Source organism: Bubalus bubalis, chromosome 4 (genome assembly GCF_019923935.1).
Source record: "Bubalus bubalis isolate 160015118507 breed Murrah chromosome 4, NDDB_SH_1, whole genome shotgun sequence".
NCBI classification, from domain to species: domain Eukaryota; kingdom Metazoa; phylum Chordata; class Mammalia; order Artiodactyla; family Bovidae; genus Bubalus; species Bubalus bubalis.
Genome location: NC_059160.1, coordinates 147737884 through 147751109, shown reverse-complemented (window position 1 = coordinate 147751109; position 13226 = coordinate 147737884). Strand labels below are relative to the sequence as shown.

Genomic DNA, 13226 nt, shown 5'->3' with positions numbered 1-13226 from the left:
TCAGTTCAGTTCAGTTCAGTCGCTCAGTCATGTCTGACTCTTTGCGACCCCATGAACTGCAGCACTCCAGGCCTCCCTGTCCATCACCAACTCCCGGAGTCCACCCAGACCCATGTCCATTGAGTCGGTGATGCCATCCAGCCATCTCATCCTCTGTCTTCCCCTTCTCCTGCCCTCAGTCTTTCCCAGCATCAGGGTCTTTTCCAATGAGTCAGCTCTTTGCATCAGGGGGCCAAAGTATTGGAGTTGCAGCTTCAACATCAGTCCTTCCAATGAATACCCAGGACTGATCTCCTTTAGGATGGACTGGCTTGATCTCCTTGCAGTCCAAGGGACTCTCAAGAGTCTTCTCCAACACCACAGTTCAAAAGCATCAATTCTTCAGCGCTCAGCTTTCTTTATAGTTCAAATCTTACATCCATACATGACCACTGAAAAAGCCATAGCCTTGACTAGACGGACCTTTGTTGGCAAAGTAATGTCTCTGTTTTTTAATATGCTGTCTAGGTTGGTCATAACTTTCCTTCCAAGGAGTAAGCATCTTTTAATTTCATGGCTGCAATCACCATCTGCAGTGATTTTGGAGCCCCAAAAAATAAAGTCAGCCACTGTTTCCACTGTTTCCCCATCTATTTGCCATGCTATGGATATGAAATCAATTATGAAAATATTAATTACAGTAATTCTTAAAGTTTGCCCAAGGAATATTTTCACCGGCAACCTGAAATCTGCTTAAATCTGCTCTCAGAAGTCAGTGAATCTTAAATATAGCAATAGCAATGCTCATTTTTTTCCCTAATGTTTATTCTCCTGTGTTCATGGCAACTGTTACTTTCATAGATTGCATGTACTTTGGGAATAACACACACCCTAGGCAAAGAATAAGTGTTGCAAATATCAGTGAAATCAATATACTTGTTGATGTTTGCTCTACTGCCTAGTGTGTATTTAATGAGTGTTCTAGGTTATAGCTTTAGTAAAATAAATTTTAAAAATTGTATCCATCTGTGTTGTGAAACACTGAAGTAGCTGTGTCCCTGTACTGCAGTTGAATTGAGTACACTGTAATTTTTAGTATATGTGAAGTGTAAATTTTAGCTAGTGTGAAGATGAAACACTTGAGGGGTATTTTTGAGAACTTCATTGCTGTTTAGATTAAATCATCTTTTCTTTTCAGTAATGTGATGAATGACTAATCAATTCAAGTGTTTTGAAAGTGTAACCAGTCATTAGAAAGCATAACATTAGGTAGAACAAATCTTGCCAGGCAGCTCTGGTGGAGCTCAGTTGGATTGAATTAAAAAAGTATTGAAATGGTTCAGATTAAGGAAGTTATAACCTTTTGTTGTTGTTTAATAAAAATAACATTCTACTTAAAAGTAACATTGAATGAAAGGATTAATATTACATCTAACCTAAATATATTATTTTATACCTAAAAAAAAAATCTAGATGAAACAAATGCCCCTTTTTGCAAGTAAGGAAAGATAAAGCACGTAGATTGGGAATATGGAACAAAAGAAAATAAATGCAGCTTAATATTCTAATGGTCCTCAGAAAACCAACAATGAACTCTTGAAAAATAAACAAATACTGTCAAACTCATTAACTGTAGGGTATCAGTTCAGTTCAGTCACTTGGGACATGTCCAACTCTTTGTGACCCCATGGACTACAGCACACCAGGCCTCCCTGTCCATCACCAACTCCTGGAGCTTACTCAGACTCATGTCCATCGAGTCAGTGATGCCATCCAACCATCTCATCCTCTGTCGTCCACGTCTCCTCCCACCTTCAACCTTTCCCAATATTAGGGTCTTTTCCAGTGAGTCAGTTCTTCACATCAGTTGGCCAAAGTATTGGCGCTTCAGCTTTAGCATCAGTCCTTCCAATGAATATTCAGGACTAATTTCCTTTAGGATTGACTGGTTTGATCTCCTTGCAGTCCAAGGGACTCTCAAGAGTCTTCTCCAAAACCACAGTTCAAAAGCATCAATTCTTCGGCACTCAGCTTACTTTATCGTCCTATTTATCTATAGTCCTATATACCTATAGGGTATATATGAATTAAATTAGATTTTTTACCTATCATATTAATATAAATGGAAAAGATTGAGACTAGAAAATACAGGAGAAGGAATACCCTCATACACTGCTGGTGGGTATGTAAATTGAAGTGTCAGTGTTGAAGGATAATTTGTCAGTATCAAAGTTAAAAATGGGGTTAGAGAAGGGGAGGATGGGAGTTTAAGGTTAACAGAGGCAAATTATTATATATAGGATGGATAAACAGCAAGGCCCTACTATATAGCACAGGGAACTATATTCAATATCCTGTGACAAGCCATAGTGGAAAGATGTGAAGAATATATATATGTGCATGTATGCATAGTTTCTTTATATATTTCTCTACAACAACATTTTCAACACAAATGTATTCCTATATTACTATTGTAGAAAAAGTACAAGTAGTCTTGCTTACTTCATACAACAATCTGTATCATGTCCAGCAAAACAATATTCCCATCATTTCCCTTTCTTTAGACTCTTCATTTATTGCCTTCCACTTATTCAGTTACAGCCTGGGCAGAAGGAAAAGTAAATGTGGTTCCCTAGGTTCAGTGACTCTGGCCATGCAAAACTTCTGGGAAATTCTCTCTGGGGTATAAGTTTGAATGAAATGGCAAGTCAGAGGGGCAAGATGTCACCATGGACCAAGGCCTCAAACTGAATCTTATTATTGCCATGTAATTTATCTGCTTCGGTGAAGCTTCATTAGACTGACTAATATGGGAGATTAAAATTATAAACCAGTTTGCAGATTGTCAGTTTAATTTACCATGAGAACTAGAAACACCCATCTTCAGATCAACATGCTCTCTCTTTGAAGGCAGTCTAAACAGGAAGCAGAATTATGATCACAATTACTAAGTGAACTTCGGTTCGGTTCAGTTCAGTTGCTTAGTCGTGTCTGACTCTCTGCGACCCCATGGACCGCAGCATGCCAGGCCTCCCTGTCTATCACCAGATCCAGGAGTTTACTCAAACTCATATCCATTGAGTCGGTGATGCCATCCAACCATCTCATCCTCTGTCATCCCCTTCACTTTCATCAAGAGGTTCTTTAATTCTTCTTCACTTTCTGCCAGAAGGGTGATGTATCTGCATATCTGAAGTTATTGATATTTCTCTCGGCAATCTTGGTTCCAGCTTGTGCTTCATCCAGTCCAGCATTTCTCATGATGTGCTCTGCATATAAGATAAATAAGCAGGGTTACAATATACAGCCTTGAGTACTCCTTTCCTAATTTGGAACCAGTCTAATGTCCAATTCTAGCTGTTGCTTCTTACCTGTGTACAGATTTCTCAGGAGGCAGGTCAAGTTATCTGGTACTCCCATTTCTTGAATAATTTTCCTCAGTTTGTTGTGATCCACGTAGTCAAAGGCTTTAGCATATTCATTGAAGGAGAAATAGATGTTTTTCTAGAACTCTCTTGCTTTTTCAGTGATCCAGTGGATGTTGGTAATTTGATCTCTGGTTCCTCTGCCTTTTCTAAATCCAGCTTGAACATCTGGAAGTTCACAGTTCACGTACTGCTGAAGCCTGGCTTGGAGAATTTTGAGCATTACTTTGCTAGCATGTGAGATGAGTGCAATTGTGTAGTAGTTTGAGCATTCTTTGGCATTGCCTTTCTTTGGGATTATAATGAAAACTGACCTCTTCCCGTCCTGTGGCCACTGCTGAGTTTTCCACATTTGCTGGCATATTGAGTGTAGCACTTTCACAACATTATCTTTTAGGATTTGAAATAGCCAACTGGAATTCCATCACCTCCACTAGCTTTGTTTGTAGTGATGCTTCCTAAGACCCACTTGACTTCTCATTGCAGGATGTCTGGCTCTAGGTGGTTAACCATCGTGGTTATCTGGGTCTTGAAGATCTTTTTTGTATAATTCTGTGTATTGTTTCCACCTCTTCTTAATGTCTTTTGCTTCTGTTAGGTTCATACCATTTCTGTCCTTTTTTGTGCCCATCCTTGCATGAAATGTTCCCTTGGTGTATCTAATTTTCTTGAAGAGGTCTCTAGTCTTTTTCATTCTGTTGTTTTCCTCTATTTCTTTGCACTGATCACTGAGAAAGGCTTTCTTATCTCTCCTTGCTGTTCTTTGGAACTCTGCATTCTTTTCTTTTCTCTAGTTTTCAGTTCTCTTCTTTTCATAGTTATTTATAAGGCCTCCTCAAAGAACCATTTTGCCTTTTTGCATTTCTTTTTCTTGGAGATGGTTTGATCACTGCCTCCTGTACAATGTCACGAACCTCTGTCCATAGTTCTTCAGGCACTGTCTTGTCAAATCTAATCCCTTGAATCTATTTGTCACTTCCACTGTATAATTGTAAGGGATTTAATTTAGGTTGTACCTGAATGGTCTAGTGGTTTTCCCGACTTTCTTCAATTTAAGTGAGCATAGAAATAGAATAAAGGAGAGTTAAGTGTATAATTAAGATACTTAATGATTAAGGCTCTGATGGCCTACTGAATCCAATTCTGTGGTTAGTATACAGCTGCCATTCAGATGACTATAAAGTTGTGAGTACTCGAGATATTGCTGATTTTACAATGTAGTTCTCAGAGAGCAGCTGTATTTCCAGGTTCATGGAGTTCGCTGGACCATCACCTGTATAAACTAGTTGTGACAGATACTGTATTAAAGTCTAGAAATACAGATATAAAGAACACTTAGTCCTTGTTTTCTCAGAATCTTAATTCATGTAAACTAAACACTTTGAAAGCTGGGGTTTTAGTTGAGGTCTGAGTTTTATTGATTGCCAAATATAGATAGATCTTATTTTTTTAATATAAATTTATTTATTTTAATTGGAGGTTAATTACTTTGCAATATTGTATTTGTTTTGCCATACATCAACATGAATCCGCCACAGGTATAGATAAATCTTAGAAATACATCTTGGCCTTAGTATTATCAGATATTGCTTTTAACAGTAGTGCTGAGTAACAAACAGAAATAGTACAAAAGAGGTGTAGGCCAGTGTCTGGAGTGCAAGAGCCAAGCAGTTGTTCTTTAAATGTGCAGTTGTCAGAGGTCATAAATACCAGGGGTATAACATAGAGTGTAAGCAGATATTTTAAGTCAGGCTCAGGATAAAGTCTGGAGCATAGTTTTAAAAATGAAATGCTATGTCATAAAAATCTCCGTCTGATAATCTTACCCATTTCCCAACCCTGACAGCACTGTTGGTATTACTTGCTTTTATTCGTATTGGTATAGGACACACACTATTGGTGTGTCCTTCCAGAGTTACTTAATAAGAATATACAAATATGCATTCTTATTTCCCCTCTTTTTACATGAAGGGTAGTGTACTACATATGCTGTCCCACACCTTGCTTTAGTAAGATAACAGTATGTTTTGAAAATCTTTACAAATATATACATAGTTTTTCCTTTTCTTTTAATCTCTATGTGTTATTGCCTTGTGTGTATTATCATAGTTTCAGCATTTCTCTCTTGATTCTCTTTGGGGTGATTTTTAGTCTTTTGCTGTTTGTTTCATGGGCTTCTCTGGTGGCTCAGATGGTAAGGAATCTGCCTTCAATGTAGGAGACACAGGTTCAATTCCTGGGTTGGAAAGATCCCCTGGAGAAGGAAGTGGTTCCCCACTCCAGTATTGTTGCCTGGGGAGTTACATGGACAGAGGAGCCTGGCAAGCTATAGTCCATGAGGTCGCAAAGAGGCGGGTTTTTTACAGTTATGATGCAATGAATAACTGTCTATATGTGTAATTTCAGAGGTGTGCAAGTGTATCAGTAATGTATTAAATCAGAAGTGTAATTGCTGCGTCTTTGTATGCAACTTATTTGGGTGATTTTGATGGATATTACCAAATTGCCCTCCATAGATTGTATCAATTTACACATTCCTCAGCAGTGCCATTTCTACAGCACTGCTAACAAGTATGTTTTCAAACTTCTGGGTTTTGCCAGCATAATGAGTGAATGTCAGTATAGTTTTTTTTTTGGACTTATTTATTTTATTTTTGGCTGTGCTGGTTCGTCGTTGCTGCATGCAGGCTTTCTCTAGTTGCAAATGAGGGTCACTCTCTGTTGTGATGCATGGGCTTCTTATTGAGGGCGAAGCACAGGCCCTATCACCCAGGCTCCAGTAGTTGCAGTGCATGGGCTTAGTTGTTGTGATACACTGGCTTAATTGCTCCCTGGCATGTGGGATCTTCCTGGACTAGGGATCGAACCCATGTCCCCTGCATGGCAGATGGATTCTAAACCACTAGACCACCAGGGAAGCCCTCAATATATTTTTAATTTGCATTCTTTTATTATGCGTGATATTAAGTATCTTTTCATAGCTTACAGAGCCACGTTTATTTCTTTTTCCATCTGTCTTTTTATATCTTTAGCACAGCTTTCTGTTGGCTTGTGAAATAATATTTAATACTTTCTAATAATTATAATTTTAATGTTTATATTACATTGTAGTCTATTATTATAAAATTGTTTATCTTTCTATGGTTGGACACTTGATCCCCTTTTGAAGTGTGGCTGTTATATTTATTTTGCTGCAAACAGTTAATTAAGGAGAAGGCAATGGCACCCCACTCCAGTACTCTTGGCTGGAAAATCCCATGGACGGAGGAGCCTGGTGGGCTGCAGTCCATGGGGTCGCGAAGAGTCGAACACGACTGAGCGACTTCACTTTCACTTTTCACTTTCATGCATTGGAGAAGGAAATGGCAACCCACTCCAGTGTTCTTGCCTGGAGAATCCCAGGGATGGGGAGCCTGGTGGGCTGCTGTCTATGGGGTTGCCCAGAGTCAGACACGACTGAAGCAACTTAGCAGCAGCAGCAGCAGCAAGGGTTATAATGTTAATATTTGTATTACGTTGTAGTCTGTTAAAAAATTGTTTATCTTTCTGTGGTTGGACCCTTGATCTCCTTTTGAAGTGTGGCTGTTATATTTATTTTGCTGCAAACAGTTAATTAAAGTGATTCCCCTTCCTTGGGTTGCTTTTTTGGAGTCAAGAATTTTAGGATCTACTGTAGGTTTTTGTACTAATTAGCTATGAGTAAACTGCATTACTTATCTGGATCTTTGTTCCTTCACCTGTAAAATAGGGATGTTTAATTAAGTGATTTTCTGGTTCTGTGCCCCTTTGAAATTTACCAAAAGCGATACCTTAAGCATAATAGTTTAATAATAATAGGTATGGAAACACAGTAATGTTATACTGTTACAAGTTTTTATTTGTTTGTTTTTAACTAACTTGTTCTGTTTCTTGTTGCAAGGATAATGCTTTTCTTCCTAACAGAATTGTCTTTTACTTGCTTCCCTTGGCATTTCTTGATTAGAAATACCTCTTCATCTTTTTTCAGTTAACATAAAAGCAATTTTTTAGAGGCATGCTTTTTTTAGGAGAAAGATGGGGACTCTTAGGGAAGAGAAAAATGCACTGGTTTTGATTTTATTTAATCCATGTCATAAATGTACATGTTAATTTTCTTTTTCTTTTTTTAATTTTTTAAATTTATTTTTTTTCTCTTTTATTTATTTATTTTTAATTTTATTTTTTTAAACTTTACATAATTGTATTAGTTTTGCCAAACATCAAAATGAATCCACCACAGGTATACTACATAACTGCTGCCAATTGGCCTATTCAGTTTTCCAGACTCAGTTGGAAAGTGGAGCTCCTTAAATCTGTTTAAATGGTCTCTCATCAAAAATTAGCACATTCAACTAGTTACACCATTTCTTCAGTACAAAGCTGGGAATTAAATTGTAATAGTCTGTGCTCAGTGAGATAGTTTTTTCCCTCAGTTTACTTGGCATCTTTGGAAATTACACTAGAGACGATGAATAGATATATATTTTGATGTGTACTTTGGGGAATGAGATTAAAATCAGTGGTGAAATGAGAGGTAGACAGTAACAACTGAATTACAATGCCAAATGTAAGTGGAATGTTCCTATAACTCAGGACCTCCAAAGTTTAAAATCCTCCGAAGCCATACCATACAGAAATGGGTTCTCAAAGCTAGTAAGTTTTTTTTTTTTTTTAATTTTAGTTTTCTTTTTTTTTTTTATTTTTAAACTTTACAAAATTGTATTAATTTTGCCAAATATCAAAATGAATCCACCACAGGTATACATGTGTTCCCCATCCTGAACCCTCCTCCCTCCTCCCTCCCCATACCATCCCTCTGGGTCGTCCCAGTGCACTAGCCCCAAGCATCCAGTATCGTGCATCGAACCTGGACTGGCAACTCATTTCGTACATAATATTATACATGTTTCAATGCCATTCTCCCAAATCTTCCCACCCTCTCCCTCTCCAACAGAGTCCATAAGACTGTTCTATACATCAGTGTCTCTTTTGCTGTCTCGTACACAGGGTTATTGTTACCATCTTTCTAAATTCCATATATATGCGTTAGTATACTGTATTGGTGTTTTTCTTTCTGGCTTACTTCACTCTGTTTTAGTCTCTCCTCCTAACTGAAATAGATTAAATTTTGCTTTATCTTTTTTCACCAGTGGTATGAGAATATGAAAGAGAGAAAACAAACCCTAAAACTCCTGGAGGCAGTTGTCTCATCAGTAGATACTCTTCTCTGGGGAGGAGAGATGAGCTTACTTTGTGCACAGCTGTTTAGTAGTAGAGTTGAGACTAGATCTTGAGTCATTGGATTCCTATCCCATTTTACCTTCTATATTACTTAATGTTGTCGTTATTATTTTAGTTTTTTTCCTGTTTGTCTTCCACATCTCCTATGCAGTTAGATTTTTTTTCGGCCATGCTACCCAGCTTGCATGACCTTAGTTCCCCAATCAGAGATTGAACCCAGGCCTTCAGAAGTGAGAGCACAGAATCTTAACCACCGGACTGCCAGGGAAGTCCCTGGTCCAGCTTTTGAATTGGTTGTTATTTGTCTTTCACATTGAAAACTTTCAAGTGCCCTTTTCTTTCTGTTGTCAGTGAGGAATAATGTTTTCACCAGATATGAGTATTTTAGTTATGCTTGTTTTTGTCATAGACCAATGCTGTGTGTGAATGCACTTGTGGGTTTGGAAAATGTTAATTTAAAAATGAATTGGAAGTTGACTGACAGGAAGAAAACAAAAGGACAATCTTCTTGGTGCTGGAATTTGCTAGATTATGTGCAATAAAATGAGGTGACTTCTAGGATAGGAAGGGATGTAAGAATTGTGTTGCTGAAGCTTAGGTTATATGACATAGAAAAAACTAATTATTCCCCACTTTATCTGTAAGGGCAAGATTTAGCTCCAACTTTGATGTTGGAGCTAGGTTGAATGAAGGAAGCTAGGAGAAAGATACACTTGAGATTATAAGTATTGATCTCAGAGAAGAGTCAGTAAGCAGCTCAGGGAGACAGCGAAAGAGTCTAACTTGACTTGGACCCAAACAACAAAAGACATAGTATATTGGGGCCGAGAAACACACTTAAATGCACAGGGCCAGTACCTGTGTAATTTGTAACTTGACAGTTTTCATATTAAAGTAAAATTGTTAAATATTTTAAGCAGTTATAATGTAACAACCACTATTTTAGACTGTTTTCAGAAAGGTAAAGAATAATTTTGACCTTAAAGGAAACTCAGAACCACGTGTGTATGTTGAAGGTGGGGCAAACTTATGTATGTTACAAATATGTGAATATGTGAGTATATGTACAAAGTACAAGATAATTTAAATCAGGAAGAAGTAAACTATGCTTTGAGAAAATGAAAAAGGAGAAGCATGGTTACTTTTTGTGATTTAAATGAATTGCCACTACAAAAAGTCATGTAATCTAGAAGAAATGCCCGTTTCTCCTTCAGTCACTTGTGGATGGCTTTACGGTGAGTTCTTTTGGTATAGCACTTTAGCAAATTTCTCAGACATCCATAGCTGCATCCTCACCACAGTGTCTGATCTCAGCCCAGTTGGGAGTGGCCCCTTTACAGATACATTCCTTTTTTGTTGCTCTGAAATAGCCCTGTAAGTAGTGACTGCTCCCTATATCTTAAGTCTCTACCCCTTAGTACTTCTTTGCTTATTGTAATTAATAATGCTTTATATTAAACTTTCCCTGTTCAAATTACCATGTGGTTTCTTCTGATTGTACCTTGACTGATATATCAGGTTTATGGGTCGTAGTACTTGTCTCATTTGATTGTTCTGAGGATTTAATGGGATAATACATGGTATTGTCAAGTGTTTAGAATATTGTCTGCCATTAAATAGCTAGTGTTTATTGGCTTTAATACTGTTGTCATCATCATCATCACTGTCACTGCCATTTGCTAGGAATAACATTTCTACTTTTTGTCCATAGGATGTTTCGTCTTAACTCACTTTCTGCGTTGGCAGAGCTGGCAGTGGGCTCTCGATGGTACCATGGAGGATCACAGCCCACCCAGATGAGGCGACGGCTAATGATGGTGGCTTTTCTTGGAGCATCTGCAGTAACTGCAAGTACTGGTCTGTTGTGGAAAAGGTGAGTGTTAACTGACCATCCTATTCCTGCGTGTACTTTTATTCTTCCAGTTGTCTCTTTTATGGAAAAGGAGTTGATTTCTGGCTTAATATTATTCTATGAGTATACCATATTTCTTTTATCAGTTTTATCTATCAGTATATATTTGGTTGTTTCCACATTTTAGCTATTATGAGTAATGCTGCTATTAACATGAGTGCAAAAATCTCCTCATGACCCCGCTTTCAGTTCTTTTGGATATATAACCATAAGTGGAATTGCTGGATTTTATGTTAGTTCTATTTTTAATTTTTTTTTTTAACTTTTTTTTTTTTTAATATTCAAAGTATTTATTAATAATTATCAGTATAGTAATATTAATCAAAACATGTGTCAATATACAAATAAAAGGGGTTCAGGATGGGGAACACGTGTACATCTGTGGCAGATTCATGTTATTTTTAATTTTTTGAGCAATCTTTTCTTGTAGAACTTTTAATGAATTTCATTGCTGTTACTCCTGCTAAGCTGCAGCTGAGAATCTTTGTTTGTTTAATGTGATGGACTTTAATTGATTGATAGATTTTTTAATTTTTATTTTTTGCATATCCAGGGCCCTTGCAGAATCTCCACCATCTGCAAACAACATCAAGAGTGAACTTGGTGATAAAGGGAAGAGTAAAGAGGAAGGGGAAGATTGTAATGCTGAAAAAAAGGCTGCAGGTGTTTGTCTTGAGCCTTATCCAGAAGAGAAAAAGAAGAAACGTTCTGGATTCAGAGATAGAAAAGTATGGAACACAATCTTATAAATTAATTAGAACTATAGTTAATTATATTTTATAATAATGCTGTTGAGTCTTTTATCAGATATTTCAAATGATTTATATTCTCTTTGAAGTGATTCACTTCTTTGCAATTTTCCATCATGTTCTAAGGCAAATGTATTCTTTGAATGTGAAGTTAATTGGGGTAGTGAGAAGAATATAGGATTTGTAATCAAGATTAATATATCTTTTCTTTGTTCTTCAGTTCAACTACGTAAGGTGATCATTGCTTTTTGGATCTTTCTCATGCTGAATGTTCTCATATATGTGAAGTTGAGTCTGTGATATACTGATCTATGATGCCAAATTATAAAGGCAGAAGAAGATCTCTTTGGAAGTCTACAAATCAACTACTTTTTGAGGACAGCATAAACTTTACATAACTCTAGCATTTAAAATCTTTAACAAAGTATGTTGTTGTATATAGCTTTACCTGTGAAAAGTTTTAGCTTTAGTTTTAGTAATCCCTGTGATGGTGAGCATTTGAATTCAGCAGACATATGATGAAAAGTCAAAAGGCTGAATTTCTTAGACATTTTGCATGTTGACATTGAAATTCAGAAAATTACCTTTACTTGCTAAAAAATATAACTAATCAATACAACAAGATAATTTGAGTTACTTTATGTGTGCTGGGGAGCATGTATAATTGCAAGCAAGAATAGTTCCTTTGAGAATTTGGATCTTCTGTTTACTTGGAGGAAGCTCTTAAATATGTCATTCCCCTAATCCACTTCTGATTAAAGTGAATTTGAACAGAATTTATGCATTACAAGTTAATTATCCATCATGCCATTGTTTCCAAAATGATACATCTATTTAATCTTTTGCCCTGAGTGAACTTAAAGGAAGTTCAAATTTATCTTGCCATCAGCAGTTTCATTTATAGTCAAATGTTACATTTTATAATGTAGGGCCACTGCTGCTGCTGCTAAGTCACTTCAGTCGTGTCCGACTCTGTGCGACCCCATAGATGGCAGCCCACCAGGCTCCCCCGTCCCTGGGATTCTCTAGGCAAGAACACTGGAGTGGGTTGCCATTTCCTTCTCCAATGCAGGAAAGTGAAACGTGAAAGTGAAGTCGCTCAGTCATGTCCAACTGCTAGCGACCCCATGGACTGCAGCCCACCAGGCTCCTCTGTCCATGGGATTTTCCAGGCAAGAGTACTGGAGTGGGGTGCCATTGCCTTCTCCGTATAAAATGATCCAAGTAAACATTTGTTTTTGAATCTTCCGTTTTCTGCTTCTACTTTCTACCTAGCAATTGAGTTGACTATATCCTATGCTTCACAGAAAAAATAAAAGCTATCAGTGTAGTTTACTTAACTGGTAACTCCCAAAGCTATAAACTCTTTTTAATATAAATCTGAAACATAGTTTTTCTTTCACTAAAGTCTCAGTGAGTAGGTAGTCATCCCATTTGTCATTTTGTCCCCCCAAACCTATTTAAACACTTATTCTTTCTCTATCCTTTTATTTAGTTACTCTTTTTTATTCATTCTTTTACATAGTCTATATATAAACATGTTGAAGATTCTTCTTTCATTAATTAAATTATAAGCTTCATTTTTAGCTGTAGTACATATATACAATGGAATATTACTCAGCCATAAAAAGGAATGCATTTGAGTCAGTTCTAATAAGCTCGGTGAACCTAAAACCTATTATACAGAATGAAATAAGTCAGAAAAAAAACAGATATCATATACTAATGCATATATTTGGAATCTAGAACAGTGGTATTGATTAACATATTTGCAGGGCAGCAATGAAGACTTCTGTTGGTGGCTTCCCTCATGGCTCAGATGGTAAAGAATCTGCCCACATTGTGGGAAACCTGGGTTCGATCCCTGGGTAGGGAAGATTCCCTGGAGAAGGGAATGGCAAC

The 13226-nt window shown here is 37.1% G+C and overlaps 1 protein-coding gene across 4 annotated transcripts in view; it reads left to right on the top strand.

The window, feature by feature from the left end:
- The window catches only part of MICU1 (mitochondrial calcium uptake 1), a 223646-nt gene that overhangs the window by 26489 nt on the left and 183931 nt on the right, over positions 1 to 13226 (top strand). For all 4 annotated transcript variants that reach the window (XM_006077074.4, XM_006077073.4, XM_006077072.4 and 1 more), the window contains exons 2-3: positions 10375 to 10536; positions 11129 to 11303. In XM_006077074.4, coding sequence (XP_006077136.4) covers positions 10376 to 10536; positions 11129 to 11303 — 336 coding nt within the window. In that variant the 5' untranslated portion in view covers position 10375. The remainder of the gene's footprint in view (positions 1 to 10374; positions 10537 to 11128; positions 11304 to 13226) is intronic.